The sequence below is a fragment of the Eumetopias jubatus genome, unplaced genomic scaffold, assembly GCF_037043125.1.
Source record: "Eumetopias jubatus isolate StellerSeaLion01/CBP00866 unplaced genomic scaffold, mEumJub1_p1.0 scaffold_9, whole genome shotgun sequence".
Lineage (NCBI taxonomy): Eukaryota > Metazoa > Chordata > Mammalia > Carnivora > Otariidae > Eumetopias > Eumetopias jubatus.
This window is the reverse complement of record NW_028274815.1, coordinates 21,523,149-21,547,089: the sequence shown is the minus strand read 5'-3', so window position 1 is coordinate 21,547,089 and position 23,941 is coordinate 21,523,149. Positions and strand designations below refer to the sequence as shown.

The 23,941-nt window shown below is 47.1% G+C and overlaps 1 protein-coding gene and 1 pseudogene across 1 annotated transcript; both read left to right on the top strand.

Annotated features, from left to right (window-relative positions):
* Positions 1-6,827: 6,827 nt before the first annotated feature.
* Positions 6,828-16,045, top strand: ADGRF3 (adhesion G protein-coupled receptor F3). Its single transcript, XM_088026611.1, is given in 16 exon segments — positions 6,828-6,911; positions 7,883-7,943; positions 8,371-8,505; positions 8,981-9,160; positions 9,677-9,868; positions 9,871-9,894; positions 10,460-10,669; positions 11,192-11,314; positions 11,488-11,684; positions 12,090-12,269; positions 13,204-13,948; positions 13,951-14,285; positions 14,287-14,586; positions 15,058-15,099; positions 15,186-15,248; positions 15,929-16,045. Coding segments are annotated over 16 exon segments (2,988 nt in total).
* A 6,944-nt stretch (positions 16,046-22,989) lies between these two features.
* Positions 22,990-23,683, top strand: LOC114205780 (FGFR1 oncogene partner 2-like; annotated as a pseudogene).
* Positions 23,684-23,941: the final 258 nt, after the last annotated feature.

Below are 23,941 nucleotides of genomic sequence, written 5' to 3'. Positions count from 1 at the left end.
ATATAGTGATTTGAAACAAAACAAATGTCATATCCTACAGTCATGAGGATCAGACATCTGAAGTGAATCTTAACAGGGTTAAAATCAAGATGTCAGCAGGACTGCATTTTTTTTTGGAGGCTCCAGAGAAGAATCCATTTCCTTGCCTCTTCCAGCTTCTAGAGGCTGCCTTCATTCTTTGGCTCATGGTCCCTTTCTCCACCTTCAAAGCACATCATCCCAACCTCTGCTTCTGTTACAGATCTTCTTTTTTGTCCCTCACAGTCCTGTCTTCCTTTTATAATGATGCTTGTGATTACATTGGGCCCACCTAGGATAATCTTCCTATCTCAAGATCCTTAACTTAATCACATCTGTTACAACAGAGAGAGAAAAAGAAATTGAAAAACTGAACAAAGCTACAGGGGTCTATGAAAAAAATAATACAGGGGGAAAAAAGTCTAATATTTGTCATTAGAGTCCAAGAAAGAGAGGAGAAAGAATGTGGTGCAGAAAAAATATTTGAAGAAATAATGGCTGAAATGCTCAAATTTGATGGGCTACCTAAAGCTACATATGCAAAAAGTTCAGTGAATCCAAAGCAGGATAAGCCTTAAAACAAAACAAAACAAAACAAAACAAAACAAAAAAACAGCCTAGCCACGTCATAAGTTTCAAGACAAAGGAAAAAAACTTGAAAGCAGCCATAGAAATGATACATTACTTACAAGGGAAGAGTAACTATGGATTTTGCATTAGAAACCATGAGGGCCAGAAGAAAATGGAACAAAATTTTAAAGTACAGTTGATCCTTGAACAATTTGAGAGTTAAGGGTGCTAAGCCCAGCACAGTCAAAAATCTGTGTATATCTTTTGACTCCCTAAAAACTTAACTGCTAATGGCTTACTGTTGGCCAGAAGCCTTACTGATAACATAAGAAGTTAATATATATTTTGTGTGTTCTATATATTATATACTGCATTCTTATAATAAAGTAACTTAGAGAAAACAAAATGTTAAGAAAATCATAAGGAAGAGGGTGGAGGGGGATGCGCAAAAAAGGTGAAGGAGAGTGGAAGGTACAGGCTTCCAGGGACGGAATGAAGAGGTCACAGGAATGAAAGGTACAGCATTGGGAATACAGGCAATGGTATTGTATAGCGTGGTGTGGTGCCAGATGGTGGCTGCACTTGCAGTGAGCATGGCATAAGGTATAGAGCTGTTGAACCACTCTGTTGTACACCTGAAACTAACATAACATCATGTGTCAACTACTCCAAAGAAAGAAGAAAGAAAATCAGAAAGAAGAGAAAATGCATTTATAGCCCTGTACTGCATTTATCGAAACAGATCGCGTGTAAGTGGACCCACGCAGTTCAAACCCATGTTGTTCAAGGGTCAGCTGTGCCACACGATCATGTAATTCAACTCCTTCATTGTAGTGATGTGAAAAGCGAGGTCTCTAGAAAGATGAAGTGACTATCTTGAATCACATGGTTCTTTAATCCTGTAACTTAATATGATAACCACTTTTCCACCATCACAGCTTCCTTGGCTTTTCTGAGCATGTGTCCATACACGTTCCTCTAGCTGCAAATAACAGAAACCTGCTCTAACTAGCTCAAGCAAGGAGGGGTCCCCTAAAAGAAGTTGGGGTCCCTGATGGAACTCAAGATCAGGAGTGCAAAGGAGCATCAAGAACAAACTAAAGTTGAAACAATGGACTCTCTTCTTGTTCTTTCTGTTTCTGTCCACACCTTAGCCTCCCTCTTCCTTTGAGTGCAGACCATTTCCCCAGTCCACAAGACCAAAACCAGTAGCTGCTGAGATTTACTTGTTGCGGGTCCAAGCTCAGGCCCTCACTAGGTCCCGGCTCTCAGAATATCTCGGAAGAGAGAAATGTTCCAACGTGGCATTAGATGTGTCCCCACTGACTGTAGTCAGGGAGCCGCAGCATGACTGTATAAAGTGACTACTTCCGTGGTAAACCTGGGATGATGGGTGGAGGGTAATTCTAGGAAGTGAGTCAGAAAGTGGAATGGATGTGGTTAACAATAGGCTTCCAGAACAAGTACCTACTATTTTTTGCTCTTTGCACACATTCCCCTAAGGCTTGTAGCAAGGTATTGAAACAGATTGTCTAGGTTTACCGATTTTATAAAATCTACTCATTTGTATATTTTGTCATTAGTTAAATGAAGTTTTCCAGTTTTCTCTTTCACTAGAATACTGAAATAAATCTTGTTATAATCTTGCATGGTGTTGGCATGGAACGTTTCCTCTTTTCTTTTCATGTTTCCACCAAGGGAAGGGAAATTCTCCTCCCCAGAAGGATATATAGTCTTTGTTCCCTCTTCCTCTCCCCCAAGCAAAAAGTGATTTCACTGCTTGGTAAGACATGCAGAATAAGCTCTGGATGCTCCCTCTTTGGGAATGGCCAGTCCTCCAGACTCATTCTGAGCAACCCTGTCCCCACAAGGGAGACCCGGAGATGCCTGGCTATGTCAGGGACTAGCTAGGTAAATTCAGTTGAGAGAGGATGGATTGGGAAGTGCATCTGGCTGAGACCCAAACCATCTTCTCTCAGTCAGTTCTTCCAGTAAGGAAGCTGCTCTTGATCCCCAGCTGTCTGATTCCCGTGTCTGCTTCTGCATTAGTTGCCCTTTTTCAAAACTTACCACACAGTTGTCTGCTCATAGAAAAAAGAATTGTTCTTCTTTCGTCGAGTTATATTACCGTCTTGCAGCCTTTTGTGATTTGTATAAGACAGTTCATATTTTTCCTTGTAGATACCAGCTTTGTTCCCAATGGTCACATTTGCTGAATTAAGGACATCTAGATAAGTAAGGTATCCATGAGCTGACTGAAAGAACTGCCTGATTCTTATGCACATGCTTTCTATACTCCCCCCTGTTTTTATATTATATTCGTTTCCTCTCCTCCTTAGGAAAAGAAGCCTTTATGAAGAACTGTCTTCTTTGTAGGATCAAATGCTATCTCATACTATCTTTAGTGCATTTTTGTGACTAGAAGTTCCTATGATTCTATATTTAAATTGATCAGTCTTAATTCCCTTTGTCTAAATTCCTTAGATTCAAAGTCAGAAGACCTGGCTTTAAAACTTTGGTTCTGCCATCCACTAGCTGTGTGATCTCCTGGCTCCTTTTCCTCTTCTATAAAGTGAGAGAGCTGGAGTAGATGGAGTAGATAATATTGAGGTAGAGAAACTGAAAAGGCTCCAATTCTGCTGTTTTCCTGCGAGGACCTATTTACTCACATTCTGTATTTCACCTGGCATCTGAGTAAAATCCAGAGAAGCTACATTCCCAATCCAAGGGGAAAGCAAGAGAGTTAACCATTCTCCAAGTTTCATCCTCGGCCCCCAAACACGTGACAATAGCTAAGAAGAGCCGGATCCCAAACATGTTCTAGGACATTCGCTTCAAACAAACCTCAGCTGATGCTGACATCAATGCTCCCTACCTTCAACAGTTTATGAAATAACGCCTATAATTCACCAGTCACTCACCTTTGGTCGGACCCTACCCTGGATTCCTGAAGGAACACATACCCAGAACCCCTTTCCAATGTAAACCCCTAACACCCAGCAACAAGACTAACTCTCCTTTCCTTTCCGAGTCTCCCGGACACTAGGTCTGCTTTTCTCTGTCACTCACGCTATTCAGTGAACTCTGTTTTCACTTCCTTCTCGCTCTCGTTTGACTTCTATCTTGTGCAAAGCCAAGGAGCCTCTTGGCTGGGCCTGTGGGCCCCCCCCCCCCCCCCGGATCCTCGGACCCAGCCTGGCTGCTTCAGTATCTCAGTTAAGGTCCCTTCCCAATCTAACAACCTATCATTTAATATTTCCAATAATGTCGTGCCATGTCAGGTGGAAAGAGAAAAGAAGTTAGGATTCATATGGGATAAAGGTCTAAGCTACATTTATTCTTTAGTAATCTATTAGTAGTTTACATAGTAACGGAGGTAAAACCTCCTAAAATAACCTGTTTGGATACAGATAAGAGAAACCCAGATTACAAACCTTTGTTATCAAAGACCCTGCTGAATGGCCTGGAGGGCTCAAAGCACAAAGGAATGGAAAGGAAATTTCTTTTGCCCAGGGTGCAACCTAGGAGCCCAGAGAAACGGCCAGCAGGGGTAGAAACTTACTGGTTTCCAAATATCATTAGGTATATAGGACAGAGACCAATAGCCTTACAGTTGACCTTCCACTTGGGAGTAGGTAGGTGGTAGCAATTAAGTACCTGTTTGCCTGAACCCCACCCTAACCCAGAGACCTGATTCAGCCTCCGGGTGCTTCCTGGCAACCGGGGACACCTGGGCAAACCTGAAGGACTCTGAGCCTTGTTGGTCTACAAGGAAGGAGTTGAGACTATAAGATTATTTTTTTAGAGATCTATTTATCCATTTGAGAGAGAGAGAGTGGGTGCACGCAAACAGGGGGGTGGGAAGGGACAGAAGGAGAGGGAGAGAATCTCAAGCGGACTCCCCACTGAGCTGGGACCTCCCCCCTCCCCAGATCACGACTAAGATGAAATCAAGAGTAGGTCACTTGAGCCCCTGAGCCCCCCGGGCACAGCAAGATCTGGTATTTTTGTTAGGACTTTTTTTCCATTATGGAATATAAAATTGAAAAGCAGAACATAGAAAAACATGCCAAATCCTACCATTTAGTTACAACCACTGTTAATGTCTTGTTGTGCTTCTTTTTTCTTTTTCTTTCTTTTTTTTTTTTTTTAAGTAGGCCCCGCACTGTTCGTGGAGCCCCACGCTGGCCCAAACTCACAACCCTGAGACCAAGAGCTGAGCTGAGATCAAGCATCAGATGCTTAACCAACTGAGCCACCCAGGCGCCCCTTGGTGTGTGTCATTTATCCACTGACCCATTTAGAACAAGTATCACTTAAGGCCCCTGGTGCACGGTGTGAAGCCCTGAGGAATCCTGAGGTAAAGTCAACGGACACTTCCTAGAGCCTGTAGCATTTCCTTCCGATCTTTTCTCGGTGTTTTTTTGTACTGGCAAAAATGTTTGAAACTTCTCTCAAATTACAGAAACAGTTCCACCTCTCTCTTCTGTCGTCCCTGCTCCTTGACAGACCCTGTCGAGCATCGTCCAGGACAACCTTATGCTTGGACTGATGCACTCCGGTGACTGTGGCAGATGCTGGTGGTGGCCCATATCCCCCTGGACCCTCTGAGACCGTCTGCAGCTGCGGTGGGCAAGTCCCACAATGCTTATGGCCACCCCCTTCACGTTCTCAAACCTGATTCTTTACCATTCTCAAATCGATTATTAACAAAGTCTTTGTTCCCATGCATGTCACTGCTCTGTGTGTCAGCTGTACCTCGGCAGCCGTCCTAGCAAGGGGACAGTTGAAGAGGTGGTGGAAGTAGAACTGTACTGCGGCTAGATTTTACCATAGGTATTGCGTGTGCGTGTGCGTGTGCGTGCTCATGTGCATGTGCACACGTGCGTGCTTACGCGCCTGCGTGTGTGCATCTGTAAATCCATTCTTCCTTTTCTTAATTAGGAAAATACATGCCTATGTTTAGAAAAAATATATATCAAACAGACGCATCTGCACCCTTAACCCCCTTCCCCAGAAGCAACAGTTGCCAACGTTCTTGATGTGTTTTTCCAGAAGTATTCTAGGTATAAAAAGCACAGATATTGAATATAGATCCCCTTTTTTATGTAAAAGGCAGCATAATACACACTTTACACCTCACCATATATATTGGGATTCACCCCCAAATAGAGTTACCTCACTTTTTTTCCACAACAATGTTCAGTTGTTTGGAAATACCCCTTTTGAATGGACATTTTGGTTGTTTAACTCATTTGCTGTCACAAACAACTCTGCCTTGAACATCTGTATGCACACATTTTTGTATACATGTGTCACTACACTTTTGTCAACACTGAATATAATCAATGTCTTTTGATAATTAGTAGGTGACAGAGTATTTTCTTATTTCATTTTTTAATTTTTTTCTTTTTTTGTTTTATTTTTGTCTGTTTTTTCTTTTTTCCAGTTTTATTTTTTCAAAGTGGATTTTTTATATGTTTATCAAACTATTGATAATTCTTTTTCAGTAAACTGACTCTATTTTTTGCCCATTTTCCATCTTACTAATGTAAGATAAAAACTCTTTTGTTAAGGTTGGCCCCTTATTCAATCATCGTGCTACAAACATGTTGTCTTTTGCCTTTTTACCCTAATGTGCTTTTCACCCCCAATTTAAAACTTTTTAGACAGCCTAATTTATTTTCTTTCTGGCTTTCTGGGTTTTGTGTCTTGTCTGGAAAAACCATCCTCACTTCAAAACTATTTTGTGAAGTTACTTAGTAATTTCTCCCAGCATTTTTCCAGGTTCTTAGTTAAATTTAAGAGTCTGGAAATTATTTTAGGCTAGAAATCCGCCCTAATGTTTGTCCTTTCTACGTTGGCTCTGAGATCAATGATCCAGCTTCCCAGAAGTTTCAGGACAATCCAGATGTCCCAGATCCCTGGCTTATTGGCATATTGCTGGTTGTGACCTAGGACCCCCAAGCCCTCTCCTGTGCACCGAGTTCTTGGTTTAGAACCCAGGGGGAGCCTGAGCAGACCATTGTCACTGGGGCACATGGGTTCCAGGTGGCCCCACTGGGACCTGGATGCCTATGTGACTCGGTCACAAACTGCAGCACTTCCTCTGTAAATTCGGCTGGCTCCCGTCCCCTCTTCCCTCCCAACCCAGCTGTGCTGAGCCTTGCCAACTCTTCTCTGAGGAAATTTGCATCAGGCAGCAGCTGGAGGATTCTTGAGGACTGCTTCACTGAGCCATGGTCTGTTCCGCTGCCTCCGTGGTACTCCTGGCCATGACTCTCCCCCTGGTGAGGTCACCAGTTGCTCAAGCATCTCAACCTGTGAGTAAGCCTGGGGCAAGTACCCAGGGAAGGTCTACAGAGCTGACATAGGGGCCTATCAGCGTGAGAGGCAGCAAGGTGTGGATGAAGGGACAGGTGGAGGCGCAAGGGCTGGAGGGAGAAGAAGTCATGTAAAAAAGAGAGGCCAGTTTGTTATAAAATCTCTGATAGGTCAGTCTTATTTTCCAGGGTGTGGGATAGCTTTTGTTTCTTTGAGTCACTGTGAACTCCAGTGATGCCAGCTACATTTTGGATAAAAATTCTCCCAGTCAAGCTTACAATTTAAAAATGGAAAGAAAAGAAAAATTTTCCAGCATAGAGGACAGGAGAGAATCTGAAGAAAGACAGCAAAGTCAAGGTTAGCACTTTTTTATCTCTGTTTTCCCCCAAGAAGACATCTCTGTATCCGTACCCATATCTATTATCTGTATCTGTTTTGAGATAGTACCCACATTCACATATAATTTTGAAAGAGGGAGGAGTTGGTGAGGAAATAATTTACAGGAACCAGAGTCTAAGGGAAGATGCTGCCTTAGGCTCACCCTTGTGGCAGTTCCTATGAAAAGAACAGAATTCCCCAAGCCTCTGGGCCCCAGCCGGCTCGGTCTGGCCCTCCCCACTGGTGTTCCAGACACAGCCATTTCAATTAGCCTAGAGGCCCAGGGACAGGTAAATTCAGGAAGGAATTAAGCAAAGCATGTTGACTCTCCAGGGTGTGCCTGGTTCCCGGGTTCGGGTGGGATTTGCAGGCCTTGGCAGAGTCCTTGGGGCTGCATCCCGGGTGCCTCCTACCGGAAGCCTGCTTTCCTCTCCTGATGTGCCTGCTTGCTTCTGGCTAGGCAAAAAGAAGAGCTTCAAAGAGATGGAGTCATGCCAAATTACTCAGGCTAGCCCGAGCCCCCTGGGGAAGAAGCTGTCTCTGGAAGAAACCTGGGGTCAGCATCCTCTCAGAGGTCTCTCCTCTGTTCCAGGCACAGAGTCAGGCTGGAGGGGAATCGGGGCAGCAATTGGACCAAAGGAGTGGAGAAGGGGGTGAGTGGATGGAGTGGACGGGAGGAAGAAGGAGGGAGGAGTGGGAGGGCAAGGGGGGAGGTCAGGGAGCAGGGAATGAGGCTGAAGAGGACCCATGGAAGACTGGATCCATGGCTGGTCACAGTCCAGGTCCACAGTCCACCTGGTCAGGTCCAGAGGCCAGTTCTCTAGCTGTGAGGCCTTGAGAAAATCATTCATCTTGGAGAGCCTCATCTATAAAATGAGGGGGGGGTGACATGGAGCTGTATGTGAATGCAACGTTGCGAATGAGGGGTTATGGCCCTCTCGAGTCTTGTCAGCTCCTAGCTGGGCTATGGGAGGTGGGATCTGCCCAGGGTCCAGTGACCAGCCAGGTGTGGGAGGCAGAAGGGGACCAGCCCGTGGCCTTGCCACCTCTCCTCTACAGCTGCCCCCTCTGCTCCTGTAGAATCCGTCCTGGCCTCGGTCTATGTACAGCTGGACTTGCCAAATCAAACCTGGCCACTGGCACTCTCCAGGACCCTGACTCACCCCCTTGCCTCGGCTTCTTCTTTCCCAAGAACTCTCACTGGCCTCAGCCTCAACAGGTAGGGCGGATTCTACGGAGCCCTCCCTCTCAATGGCCCTTCCACCGCTTGTGGGGGACAGGGGGCTGAGAGAGAAGGGGGCACAGGCTTCCCAGGTCTCCCGCAGCCAGCTCGCCTAGACCGCTGCCAGCCCCTCCCATTTCCTGGAGAAAAGCCCAGCTCCTTCCTCGCCTCCCCACCAGACAGACCCTTCCCTTCCTGTTCCATGTCCCCAACTTCTAAACTTCGGCAGAAGCCCAAGACGCAGACGGTCGTGGGCTGGGACTTCTCCGCCCACCCCCGGGGCCCCACCCCTGATGACTTTGCCCAGCCAGACCTCTGCTGCTTTGAACCCTGAGTGAGGAGGTGGTCCCTGATGGCTGAGGCTCTGGTGACTTTGGGATGGCTCCAGACAGCCAGCCCTAGAGCTGCTCAGGCATCAGAGGACTGGCTCTCTCATACGGCCTGCCCACATCTTGTCCCCGCCCTCTGCCGCAGAGTGTAACCTCCACGGCGATGGGCAGACCTATTGTGCTTGCCTGTCTGGGTGCCAGTGGAACACCAGCATCTGCTCCCGTCACCCTAACTGCGAGCCCCCCCACAGCCACAGGGCCTGTGGCTGTCTGGTCCTCGGCCCCGCTGAAGCCGGCTCCTGCCAGTTGCTGCCACCTGGTAAGGAGATTTGGGAACTTGGAAACCAGTGGGACCCTGGGAAAGAAAGCCTGTGTTTTCTCCTCTCTGAGTCCTGTGTTTCGGCCAGCTGGCCCAAGCCCAGGAGCTCCGCTGGTGGGAGAATCGCCAGTTATCCTGGTGGGTCACAGCCTCAAGCTTGGGACTGAGTAGTGAGGCTAATGAACAACAGGGCTCCTGAGACATATGGACAAGGAGAGAAAGGGCTAGAGTGACTGCTGTTGACCCTAGAGGGCCAGGAAGGGGCTCCAGCAGCCCCAGGTCCCCTGTGGGAGGGGAAATCGTGGGCCCCAAGACTTCCCTGTTTGGTTCCCAATGACAGGGTCCTCGGCTGGACTACAGCAGCCACTCTCATCCAGGGACAAAACAAAACAGTACTGGGGGCGGTGGGGAGGGAGTGACGAGGAACGGGCTTCCGAAGATGGGGAAGGAGTTGGCTTAACCGCAGAGGGCCACAATTCCTGCTCCAAGGGGCGCCTGCCTTCTGCCTCCCCGCAGTCCCCGGAAGGCTGAGCCCGACCTCCTGGGTGCGGACACCTGGCGCCACTCTGAATCTGACCTTCATCAAGAGCCGTGAGACCACCAACCCGAAATGGTTCCTGCGGCCCGTGGGCAGTCCCACATCCATCCTCCTGCAGCCAGGGACACATGTGTCCCTGGCCTCTAGCCCAGGTCAGGCTGTCCTGAGCTCCCCAACGTCTCCCATGGATGGGCAGGTAGCCAGCCTGCCCTTCCTTTCATCTCTCTCCTCCGCCGCCTTGCCCCTCTCTTTGTCCTTCCCTTCCCCTGCTTCCCTCACCTTCCTCCTCCTCCCTCTCTTCTCCTTCCTGCTTTTCTCTCCCCTTCCTGTCCTTTTGCATCTTTCCATGTATTCATTCTGGGGAAACAAAGGCTAAGGAGCCCACTGATGTGAACAATTTTAACAGGAGAATGCTGAAGGTGGCGTGTCAATTTCAGCAGAGAACAGACATTGTGTTTTGCTTCAAGATATTGCAGTGGCATCAGGTGGTTCGGGAAAGGCATCCCCTCGCAGGAAAAAGGTTCACCTTGGAATCCATGGCTCCGGGCTACTAAAAAAAAAAAAAAAAAAATGTCAGGAGCCTCTTCTCCAGGCCTCTTCCTCCTAGAAATCCTTTCGGGGGCAGGGACCTTTGTTGCTGGGCTTAAGGAGAGGCCGGACCAGGAAGGCAGACCTCAGGTGTGGCTTTAGAAGCAGCAGAGCTTCTGTGGCACAGGTGGGGGCCGGAGGAGCTGGGAGGTGCAGCAGGTGTGTATCTGCAGGTGAGTACACGGGCTGCTTTGAGGCTCAGGGATTCAGATGGGAGCTGTCCCAGGTGGTGAAGGTGCCCCTGCAGGCAACAGATGTGGCTCGGCTTCCAGACTAGCTCTCCATTTCCTGTGCCACCTGCCCTGGCTTCCAGCTGACCTGCTGCATCCCCAGCACGCACCTGGCCTACACAGCTTCCTGGAGTCCCAGGGAGGGCAGCAAAGGTACAGAGGGGCTGTCGGGGCCAGGGGACAGGCGGCAGCTGGTCTCCAGGCAGCTGGCTCTCCAGCTCGCAGGAAGCAGAGGCTGCAGTTCAACCTGGGAGTTCTGGGTCCAAGTCCAACCCTGTTTTTACCCCACAAGCATCCTAATTGTATTGATACAGCAAAAACCACATAAATGTAGATATCTGTTTGCAAAATGTTTTCACACAATCTTAATAAACTCTTGCAATATACTCTGTGAAGTTCGTTTGGTGATAGTCCCCATTCTACAAATGAGGAACCTGGCTTCAAGTCCTGGGGCTAGTTAGAGACCCCCAGGTGCCCCTCACCAAAATCCAAGCGCTGCCTTCATAGTTTGATGCTCTCGTACCACTCAGGTCTTCCGCACTGCATCATCTGCTTCTGAAGTTGCTAGAAAGACTGAAAGGACATCTCTGGGCCTGCTGGCTTCCAGGTCTGTTCCAAGCCCAGTAACTGTTCCCTCTCTCATGTTATCTTCAGCCTCCTTAGTCAACAAGCCAGGCTCCCGGTGCTTTGTGCTGGCCGTTCAGCACTGCCCTGTGGCTGACACCACATACACTTGTGAGCTGCAGAGCCCAGGACTGACCCCTCTCAGGGTCCCCATCTCTGTCACCATCATCCAGGGTATGTGGGACTTGGGGTCCAGCCGGTTGACCTCTCACTGCTTGCCCTGCGTGCTCCTTAACGTTTCCCTGCACTGGGCCCCACAGCCCGTCTCCAGAGCCTGAACAGGTTTTTGCCCCAGAAAGGCTGGGGCTAGACTGTGTTTGCTGAGCCTCCCTGATATCATTCTTCAGATGGAGACACCACCTGCCCTGAGGACTTCTCAGCTGTTGCCTGGAATGTCACCAAGGCTGGCCACGTGGCACAGGCCCCATGTCCGGTGAACAAGACAGGCATAGTAAAGCTGACCTGTGGGCCTGATGGGATTTGGGAGCCCATTCACAGCAGCTGCACAGACACAGAGCTCCTGGCCTTGCATCACAGAGCCCGGGTAAAGCTTCAGGCCCTGCTGCCCACATGCCTCACCCTCCATGACCTACCCTTTTCTCACTCGGGACCTAGCTTTAGAAGCCTTTCCCCCTGAGGCCCGGCCTGAAGGTCATTCAACCTTCTCTGAACTGGAGCCCAGCAGAGCCAGGGAGTGAGGCAGGGGCCAGAGAGTGCCCAGCATTCTCATTGTGGGGAGCGTGCTATTCTCCAAACTTAATCCCACCAAATGTCTGTTCCACTAACATGGGTGTCAGTTCCTTCCATGTGGCTCACTCGATCTTTGCTTCCTGTTCCCTTGGGACTGGTACGGGGATGGGGAGGAAAGAGCTGGATGGGGGAGGAATGGCCCCTCCCTCGTGAGGACTTGCCCACCCGACTCCCCAATTCCTGCTGTCTTGTGTCTCAGCTGCTACGGGCAGGCCAGGGCTGGCCTGCTGGGGAGGTGCCACAGATCCTGGCACAGCTGTCAGAGCACGTGATGGTGGTGAGCTCGTCCTCTGACTTATTGGCACTGCTGGGCACCATATCATTCCTGGCCAAGGTGGTGGTGGATGCTAGAATACAGCTTACCTGCAGGGCCCTGGAGGTGAGCTCTCTGAGCCATGGCAGGGGCCAGCTGGGTAGTAGGGGCCTGAAGCTCTTTACCTCTGGGCACTTCTGTCCCCCTGACATCATCATGGACTGCCAGCCAGCAGACCTTTGTAGAGTCTGAGTGTCTGCTTCCCTGGTCCGTCTCTCCTCTTGGACACCAGTCTCAAGGCCATGAAATGTGGAGAAGGTCTGATGCTGATAACACACGGGAGGTCAGGAAAGGCAGGAAGGAGTGTGAAGATATGAGTTCAGAGGCATTCATGCACATGCAGATGCGTGCATATGATGTGAAGCCCCCCCACCCCCTGAAACACACACACACACACACAAACACACACACACACACGATACCTACATGAAGATACTCAAACACTCTTGGCTTGGCTGGACTCACCTAAACCAGCTCTCGATATGGGCAACAGTTGGTGACCAATAAGAGGCACCCAAAAGAATAACCAGGGGCAATGACACAACACACTTCCTATCTGGGAATGTATATCACATGTGGGTGGATGGACGTGCATGTGGCCTTCTACTTCAGAACATCATGCCCTCTACCACTGGGTACCATTCTTAGCTTTACAGACCTGTAGGGGTCAAGGAATTGGAAAGGGGCCCCTTAGGGCCTGGGTGGCCCGAGGAATGGAGGGGAGAGAAAGACTGTCAGATGGAGAGGCTGGATTGCATCAAGAGACCACATACTTGAAGCCACCCCAGTGGTGAGCTGAACAGCTCCCCATTCTTCCCATATAGAAACTCTTCCTTCACAGGTCTGTCTTCCTCTTCCCCTTTCTCTCCACCTTTGGGTCTTCTGCTGGACTAGGAAAGGTGGGTTTGGAGCCTAGAGTTCCCTGTGCCCCTGGCCCTGCTATGGGCTGTAGCAGCCAGGGCTCATCTCTCTGTTGGGATCTCTCTGTTGGGCATCACAGGCTCTCCTGAAAACCACAGACAAGGTCCTAGACATGGACACCGGCTCTCTGTGGGCCCCACCCCAGGCCCAGAAGCCCTCAGCAGGCTCAGATCTCCTGCTGGCTGTGGAGACCCTGGCACACAGCCTATGCCCACAGGATCACCCCTTCTCCTTCAGCTTGCATAACGTGCAGCTGCAGACCCAGCTCCTTGGTCCTGCGTTTCCTGCTGACTACAGACCCCCCTTCTCCACTCAGCCCCCATTGCAGGCATGCATTCCTAGGCGCTCACTGGCCCCACTGGGCCATAATGGAACGAACTTCAGTGTTACTAGCATTCTACTGCGGAAACTGGACCATCTTCTGCCCTCAAACTATGGCCAAGGGCTGGGGGACTCCTTCTATGCCACTCCTGGGCTGGTCCTCTCTATCTCCATCATGGCAGGTGGCCAGGCCTTCAACCAGGGAGAAGTCATCATGGACTTCGGGGACACAGCTAGCACTCCCCACTGTGTCTTCTGGGACCACAATCTCTTCCAGGGCAAGGGGCGTCGGTCAGATGAAGGGTGCCAGGTGCAGACCGCTCACACCAGCCCCACTACTCAGTGTATCGGTCGGCACCTCACTGCCTTCTCCATCCTCATGTCCCGAAATACTCTTCCAGAAAACCCCACCCTGGAGCTGCTGAGTCAGGTGGGCTTGGGGGCCTCCATCCTGGCCCTGCTTGTGTGCCTGGGCATGTACAGGCTGGCGTGGAGAGTCGTGTACCGAACAAAGTTGCCTACTTATGCCACATGGCCCTGCTCAACATGGTGATCTGCCTTTTGGCTGCGGACACCTGCTTCCTGGGAGCCCTACTGCTTCCTCTGGGATCCCAAAGCCCACTCTGCCTGGCTGCTGCCTTCCTCTGTCACTTCCTCTACCTGCCCACCTTTTCCTGGATGCTCGCTCAGGGCCTGATGTTGGTGCACCAGCTGCTGTTCGTCTTCCATCAGCTGTCCAAGTGCCGAGTACTCTCCCTGATGGTGGTCCTTGGCTATATATGCCCAATGGGGTTTGCAGGTGCTGCCCTGGGCCTCTACCTACCCCGAGGGCAATACCTGGGGGGAGGGGGCGTGCTGGTTGAATGGGAAGGGAGGGGCACTCTACACCTTCGTGGGGCGAGTGCTGGCTATTGTGGGCATGAATGGGCTGGTACTAGCCATGGCTGTGCTGAAGCTCCTGAGACCTTCACTGTCAGAGGGGCCCCAGGTGGAGAAGCGCCATGCCCTTCTGGGGGTGACCAAAGACCTGCTCATTCTCACCCCCATCTTCGGCCTCACCTGGGGGCTGGGCCTGGCCACTCTGCTGGAGGAAGTCTCCATAGTTCCTCACTACATCTTCACGATTCTCAACACCACCCAGGTGGGTGACAGTGTGGTGGCTGAGCTTTTTGCCCTTTTAGATGGTTTAAGTCACTGCCAGTCCCCTCTCAAGGAGGTATCATGGTGGAGCAGAAGAAACAGTCTCAGGAATTTTAGAAGACTTAGGTTTGGATCCCATTTCCTCCACTGACTAGCTGGAGAACTTTGGACGAACCTCTGTGAGCTTTGGTTTTCTTATCTGTAAAATAGTATCTGGTTTTGCCAGAGAAGTCAGGGAATTGTCAGTACTCAAAACTTTGATATCTATCCTTTGTAACCAAAGCAGTAAGAGAAGTACCTGAAATGGATTCTATGCACCAAATGATGCAAATATGCAGAAAACTCTAGATGGGAAGCCTCGGGACATGAATTAGACAGGAAGACAGAAGCTAAAAGAAAAGGAGAGGGAAAAGAGTTTACTTCCGTGGATTCCTTCCTCCTTGACGAACTTATCCCCATATCCCTCTTTTAGGGTGTCTTCATCTTACTGTTTGGTTGCCTCACAGACAAGAAGGTGAGTCTGCCCACCTAACCCATCTGACTTGCGGTGCCCAGGCCAGGACTCGGGCTGGCATAACCAGGGCATTACATCTCCTGCAGATGCGAGAGGATTTACTCAAACCCTTCTGCCGCACCCAACACTCCAACTCCACCATCTCCCTGGTGAGTTGCCGGCTTCAAATCCTCAGTTCTCCCGCTGAGAGCAGGTTAGAAGCAGCTGTTCCACGGCCTTCCTAAGAGGCACCAGCTAGAAGCCGAGAGGAGGTTGGGATTGTGTCTTAGAACGAGCATGTTTCAGGTTCAAACTCCCCAACAATGGAGACAGGAGCCCCGTCAGAGCAGTCGGGAGTCAGCTTCCTGGGCTCCTGATTCCAACCCGGGCTCCTGGGGACTCTCTGTCCCTGGTTTCTCCATTTGAAAGTCTGCCTCCAGGGCGCCTGGGTGGTTCAGTTGGTTGGGCGACTGCCTTCGGCTCAGGTCATGATCCTGGAGTCCCAGGATCGAGTCCCACATCAGGCTCCCTGCTCAGCGGGGAGTCTGCTTCTTCCTCTGACCCTCTTCCCTTTTGTGCTCTCTATCTCTCATTCTCTCTCTCTCAAATAAATAAATAAAATCTTAAAAAAAAAAAAAAAAAGAAAGTCTGCCTCCAGTTACTGTATGAAGGGAGTAGGCAGGATCGGTAAGCATGGGAGTCAGCGTAGCCGAGAGCAGAGTTCCTAGGACTACTGTGGCCCCGGCAGGAGGGCAGGTGAGGACGTGAAGATGGGTACAACCTCATCAAAGGAGACTTGATGATAATAATAATAATCACCCTGCAGCTGGGCCTTTCTGCCCCTTCCTAGGTTACATATGAAACCTACATCCCAGAACACAGCAATGGAAGAAGTGAAGATGCCAGGTGGGAAACAAGCCTTCCTGGGAGCGGTGTGAGCGGCACGGAGTCTTCACTCCAAGTGTAGCAAAGGGCTTCCTGGCGCAGAAGGCTCCTCTTCTTATAACTGTCCCAGCCCAAGGGTTGGAAAACAGACTTTTCCAGCATAGACATTTCTGGATGGGATGGGGAAGGTGGAGGCCTCAGAGAGCAGATGGCATAGCATCTTCTATTGCTTTCACAGAAAGTTGGAGGGACTTTTACTACCACCAACCCTTGATTCAGTTCACTCAGAAAATTCCTTTTTTTGCACTGTCAAATATTTAATTATCCTGAAAAACCTTTGCTTGGAAGGAATTGCCGTTGGTGGGCTTGGTATCCAGAGGGGAGGGCAGCCTTGCAAGTTCTCCTTCACCAGTCCAGAGCTTCAGGGCGAGCCCTTTTATGGGGAAGGCAGAAGCTTTGAGTGAACCACATACGAGCTCATGTTGCTCCTCCTCTAAGGGAGTCGAGGGAATGTGCCTGAATCCACGAGGATGGGTCCTGGCCCAATGCTCTGAGCCCTTCTGCCCTCCCAGAGCTCAGCCATTGGTAAAGACAGGCTAATGTTTCCACTAGTCACGTTCCTTTCTCTTGCAGGTCACCTGTCCCCACTAAACTATTCAAGCAAAAATAGCATGAAAAACTAGCCAAAACTACCTAAGGAATAAGTCTGCCTCTGCTGTAAACATAATCAACAGATATTAAACCTCAAAATGATTGCAATTACTCATTTTGCAAGTCTCAACCAGTTTTTGACTAATCTATAGTTCATGTTACAGATATATTCGATAAAAATTGTTTTATCTTTAATTATTCAATGATTTCCTTTCTGATTATTTCTTCTCTATAGCTAGGAAGAGAAAGGATGGCTTAATAACAGGAACTCTGATCTTCCCAAACATTAAAGGTGAAGGGCAGATTTTGGTTCTTTTCTCTTCAAAGTTTAGGAAAAGGTGAAGCTAATAGGTCCATTTTTTAACTTTCACAACAATATCAATATAAATGTAAGTTTCGTAGACGTATGCATGTATACACCAAGTCACTGATCTGAGCACCTTTGTAAGAATGCATTAACAACTTTAAAGTACAGAGTAAGTTACCACAGACTGCCAAGGATTAAAGCGACAACATGACAAACACTGACATTTAAAAGTGACAGGCTCAGGGTGCCTGGGTGGTTCAGTCGGTTGACCCTTGGTTTTCGGCTCAGGTCATAGTCTTGGTGTTCTGGGATCCCCGGTGCCAGGCTCCACACGCAGCGTGGAGTCTCCCTGGGAATCCTTCCCTCTCCTTCACCCTCCCTCTCTGCTCCTTCCCACCCCTGGCATGCACACGCGCTCTCTCTCTCTCTCTCAAATAATAAATAAAATATGTTTTTAAATTACATTTTAAAAAAGTGACAGGCTCAAGGTAAGACTAGATATGGAGAAGAAATATTTAAGAAAAGTCTTGAGAGGACACAAGGATGTCTAGCTGAATTAACTCAAGGAATCCACAAGATGATGACAGGGTTCTGAAAATTTTTCAACTGGAGAAATGAAAAGAATCCTCATGAATGAGTCTTTGTTTGTTAAAAAATTCATGGCTATTTTTATAAAATGCAAAGGGAACATTTTCTGTTGAAATGCAAATGGATATGCTGTTGAAAACGTTTTTCTTACAAACATGGATCCGTATGAATATTTTCATTGTATATAAACCGGTGCAAATATTTCTCTAAATGAATTCCATCATTTTTTTCAAAGAGAAGATACCAACTCAGCAGGGCGACTGCAACATTTCTATGCCTCAGACCTGCCTCAGCCCCTAAGGGAGGCGGGAGGCAGGGAGCCACTGAAACAGCCAGGCCTCTGCCTGCAGGTTTCCCTGGCAACAGAGTCCTGTCTCAATCGCCCTTGCACTTCATTAATACTTACAGTCTTAATTTTTTTCAATTATAAAATTATTTTTGAATATTTCAACTAATATACATTCACTTTAAAAGCAGCAGAGACTTTCTGAGCGTGCTTCTGTTGAAATCTATGTCTTCATTCTCTTTCTCAAATGATGGCACATACTGCATGCTCTGCACCTAAAAACACACTTTAGAATCGATCAGTGAAATGACATGAAGCCTTTGTTCATTTGACCCTCACATAAAAAAGGACTGAAAAGAAGGTTCTGGAGGTAAACATCAGAAAGTGAGGCTTAGCAGCAATTCCATTTCTAAAAAGATGACTTAAAGAAGGAAGTAGAGGGTTCCCTGGGCGGCTCATTCGGTTGAGCGTCCGACTCTTGGTTTTGGCTGACGTCATGATTGAGGTCTGCGTTGGGCTCCGCACTCAGTGTGGAGTCTGCTTGAGATTCTCTCCCTTTCCCTCTGCCCCTGCCCCCCCGACCCGTGTGTGAGCTCTTTCTCAAATAAAATAAAATCTAAAAAAAAAAAAAAAAAGACAAGTGAGCAGACAAATGTACAAAAGATGTGTATTCTAGGTGTTTATATCCTTAAAAAAGAGGCACTTAGTAAAACAAATTAGGACATTATCTAACAAAGGAATGCTATATGGTCATTACAAATAATGATGTATAGGGGTGCCTGGGTGGCTCAGTCTGATAAGCATCTGCCTTTGGCTCAGGTCATGGTACCCGGGGTCCTGGGATCGAGCCCCATGTTGGGCTCCCTGCTCAGCGGGGAGTCTGCTTCTCCCTCCCCCCCCCCCCCGCTTGTGCTCTCTCTCTCTCTCACACTTGCTCTCTCTCAAGTAAATAAAATCTAAAACAAAATGATGATGTATAGCTAAACCTACTGATACAGGAAAATGTTTACGCTATACAGCTAAGTAAGACAAAAGGGTTCCAGAACAGCATTATACTAGCCAATTCTGGTCCATACCAAAACTGGGTCCATTTGTGTCCATACAAATATGTGTGCACTGAGAAGGAGAGACACCAAAATATTAACAGTGGGTATCTCTACTGGATTTTTCATTTTTTCTTACTCTATAAATATTATTTGAATTATTTTTTTACAATGAGCATGAATTTTTATGTTAGAAAAAAGTGATTTTGAAAAAGTTCTTCTGAACATTTTGCATATTTAAAAATAGAAACTTGACAAGCAAAGTAACACACAGCATCCCCTGGAATTTAGATTTGTATGGAAGGGTGGACTACATTAGGGGTTCCTGAGAAAGCTTTGAACCACCTCTTTGGAGTTCTGTTTTGGGAATCAATTCTGTCTGATCACTGACAGTCCCTTGAGTGTGGAGGGGGAAAGGGGCTCCTAGTTGAGGGCAGCCAGAAACATTGCCAACATATCCAAATGCTTTGTCTCTTTCACAATAATGCATTCCTTTTCAGAACAGAATTTTTACTCAGTATGTTTGTCATTCCACCCCCCCACATTCTCCCATTTCCTCTCCATCAGTGATCCCTCTTCATTGAAAAAGATCAGAGTCCCAGATAAACCACAGCGGACATAGACAGAGGACCTCCAAGTCACCCATTAAATCTCAGAGGAAGACCGGGAGACCTGCTGCTGCTTTTCGCTCCTCAAGAGAGACTGGAATTGAAGAGGCCTGGAGAAAATAAACATACACGAGAAGGGATGCGGGAGAAGCTAGGCTGAGAATTAGGATTCTCCTTTCTGGAAAGATGGATGTAAAGGGGGCAAGAATTTTTGTTTTGCTGGTTGCTGTAGCTTCAGATCTAAAATATGCTTGACACGTAGCGGGCACTCAGTATTTACTGAACGAATGAACTATACAGACCACAGGAAGAACGTGGACTTTTACTCAGAATCAGAGCCCCCGAGACAAACAGTTGGAGGGGGGCGCGGAGTGCGGAAGCACACTTCTGAAGTTTGAATGAAAGATGAAGGCACATAAAGGCCCCACTCCAAAATGGTTATTTAGTGGAGTAGAGGGCATAATTAAAGTATTATATGAAAAGAGAGGTACTTAAGTTGGGATCTTTAAGAATAGCATAACGAGTTTGAGATATCTGAGAACAAACGGCGATGTCTACTTTAGATGGAGGCACCTATAACCACAACAGCCAAGGGTGGTCTTTTGTAGCAGTGATGCTACTGAAAACAGCTCAGCTTTCTCTGACATGCAGAGAATGTTTAGAAATAGCATATAACCTCCATAAAGTTGGGTGAACCCATGACTCAACTGCAGAACTAGAACTTTAGCAACACCACTGAAGCCCTCTCCAACCCAATCCCACTGCCTCCTGCCCAGGGGTAACCTCTGCTTTGAACGTTTTTGATATAGCATTTAAAAACATTTTTGTATGGTGAAACACATGAAATTTATCATTTTAACCATTTTAAGTGTACAGGTCAGTAGTGATAAGTACATACACAATATTGTTCAACCAATCTCCAGAATTCATCTTTCAAAACTGAAACTCTGTACCTATTAACTCCCCACTCCCCTTACTCCAATCCCTGATAACCGTCATTCTACTTTCTGTCTCCATGAATGTGACGATTTTGTATACCTTATACAATTAGAACTATACAGTATTCCTCCTTTTGTGACTGGTTTATTTCACTTAGCATACTGTCCTCAAGGTTCATCCATGTTGTAGGGTGTGACAGGATTTGTAAGGCTGCACAGTATCCTACTGTGTGTATACACACATTCAGTCGCCAGTGGTCATTTGGGGTGCTTTTCCTATTGGCTATTATGAATAATGCTGCTATGAATGTGGGTGTACAAATCTGAGACACTGCTTTCAATTCTTTTGGGTGTATACCTAGACATAGAGTTGCTGGATCATGTAGTAATTCCATTTTCAACTTTTTGAGGAACAGTCATACTGGTTTCCACAGTGGCTGCACCATTTTATATTCCCACCAGCAGTGTACAAGGGCTCCGGTTTCTCCACCATGTGCTATTTTCTGTTTTGTTTTTGTTTTTGTTTTGATGGTGGACATCCTAATGGATGTGAGGTGGTAGAGCAATGTAGTTTTGATTTGCATTTCCCTAACGACTAGTGATGTTGAACATCTTTTCACATGCTTATTGGTCATCTGTAAAACTTTTTTAGAGAAATGCCTATTTAAATTCTTTGCCTATTTTTAAACTGGGTTGCTTCTTGCTTGTTGAGTTGTAAGAGTTCTTTAAATGTTCTGGATATTAACAGATATATGATTTGCAGGTATTTTCTCCCATTGGTTGCCCTTTCACTATGTCCTCTGATGCACAGAAGTTTTTTATTTTGATGAAGTCCAATCTATTTTGTTGTTGTCACCAGTGCTTTTGGTGTTCTAACCAAGAAAGAATTGCCAAATCCACTGTCATGTAGCTTTTACCATTTTCTTCTAAGAGGTTTATCATTTTAGCTCTTGTGTTTAGGTCTTTGATCCACTGTGAGTTAATTTTTTTGACTTTTTTTTTAATTTGGTTATTGTTATGTTAATCACCATATGTTACATCATTAGTTTTGGATGTAGTGTTCCACGATTCATTGTTTGTGCATAACACCCAGTGATCCACGCAGAACGTGCCCTCTTTAATACCCATCACCAGGCTAACCCATCCCCCCAACCCCCTCCCCTCTAGAAACCTCAGTTTGTTTTTCAGAGTCCATCGTCTCTGATGGTTGGTCTCCCCCTCCGATTTCCCCCCTTCATTCTTCCCCTCCTGCTATCTTCCTCTTTTTTTTCTCTTAACATATATTGCATTATTTGTTTCAGAGGTACAGAACTGTGATTCAACGGTCTTGCACAATTCACAGCACTCGCCATAGCACATACCCTCCCCAATGTCTTTCACCCAGCCACCCCATCCCTCCCACCCCCCACCACTCTAGCAACCCTCAGTTTGTTTCCTGAGATTAAGAATTCCTCATATCAGTGAGGTCATATGATACATGTCTTTCTCTAATTGACTTATTTCACTCAGCATAACACCCTCCAGTTCCAGCCACGTCGTTGCAAATGGCAAGATCTCATTCCTTTTGATGGCTGCATAATATTCCATTGTGTATATATACCACATTTTCTTTATCCATTCATCTGTCGATGGACATCTTGGCTCTTTCCACAGTTTGGTTATTGTAGACATGGCTGCTATAAACATTGGGGAGCACATACCCCTTCGGATCCCTACATTTGTATCTTTGTGGTAAATACCCAGTAGTGCAATTGCTGGATCGTATAGTAGCTCTATTTTCAACTGTTTGAGGAACCTCCATACTGTTTTCCACAGTGGTTGCACCAACTTGCATTCCCACCAACAGTGTAGGAGGGTTCCTCTTTCTCCGCATCCCCGCCAAAATCTGCTGTTTCCTGACTTGTTAATTTTAGCCATTCTGACTGGTGTGAGGTGGTATCTCATTGAGGTTTTGATTTGGATTTCCCTGATGCCGAGCGTTGTTGAGCCCTTTTTCATGTGTCTGTTGGCCATTTGGATGTCTTCTTTGGAAAAATGTCTGTTCATGTCTTCTGCCCATTTCTTGATTGGATTATTTGTTCTTTGGGTGTTGAGTTTGATAAGTTCTTTATAGATTTTGGATACTAGCCCTTTATCTGATATGTCATTTGCAAATATTTTCTCCCATTCTGTCAGTTGTCTTCACTGTGAGTTAATTTTTATATATAGTGTAAGATAAGGGTCCAACTACATTCTTTTACCTGTGGCCCTTCCATTTTCCCAACACCATTTGCTGACAAGACTGTCCTTTCTCAATTAAATGGTCTTAGCACTCTTGCCAAAAATCATGGGACCACATAGTGAAGATTTATTTCTGGGCTTTAAAACAAACTATTATCTCCAAGAGGTTCTCCTTGGGTCAGTGATGGGGCTGAGCCCCACTGACCCCTCCAGCCACACTTCCACTGACTATCTCTACTGGGTTCTGTATCTGTTCACTGAAGAAGCTGAACGGACAAGAGGAATCTCTTCTCTTGGGTGCGTAGGTCCCTGTGAGCAAAGGCTTTGAGTCCTCACGCCACAGCTGACAGCTGACAGGGACCGAGACCAGAGTATTCCTTCAGAAATGAGTTGCACAACTGAGAAGTCACTTGCTGATGCTAATGCTCTTGTTGAAAGATGAAGAGATCATGATGATGCAACAGAAACTCTGACTGACCACACCACAGCTCCCAATGAGTAGAAGCAACAAAGCAGTATCAGGAAGGAATTCAACTTAACGACGTGGCAGGACATTGGCCACAGTCCACATTAGTTATGGGAATCCAGCAAGAAAACAGACAAATCAGAGAAGTGCAACAAGAGAACAAAGAATTGTATATATCCCTGGAAGAACATCAGTCTGCCTTGGAACTTATAATGAGCAAGTATCAGGAGAGAACGTTTAGACAATGGATAGCTAATCAGATGAAGTTAGAAGAGCAGACATAGTATCACAACAGCTCCAAAGAATTCGTCCTTAATGCTTCTAAACATGGACTGGAGATGAGGCACTTGGAAACAAATCAGAATGAATTACAAGCACATGTTGGACAGAGACCTGAAATGGCAGCAGGAATGAGGAAAGCCATTGAAATTGATGAGCGACAGGGTTGCAAGGAACAGGAACGAATATTTCAACTTGAACAAGAAAACAAAGGCTTGAGAGAGATCCTTTAACTCGAGAACCATCTTTGAACCTTAGGAAAGATGAGGTGTCTGAAAGGTTATCCTTGTCAGCATTAGTGACCAATAGTGACCTGAGTCTGAAGGGCAGCTGAGGAGCCTATAAGTCTGTGAGCTTCTTACAAGCCTCCAAATGGTCACTGGGACTGGCTTCCTAAAGAGAATGAGTTAACAGAAAAATCGATCTCAAGCTACCCTTTGCTTTATCTTTTTGTCTATAGTACATACAGTGCACTGCCAATGACATTCCTGAAATAGCAACAAAAAACTGCAATTACTGGTCATAGACTTTATTCCAAAATGTAATTGAAAAACAGAAACTTTGCTAATTGGTGAACAAACTAAGTTTTCGG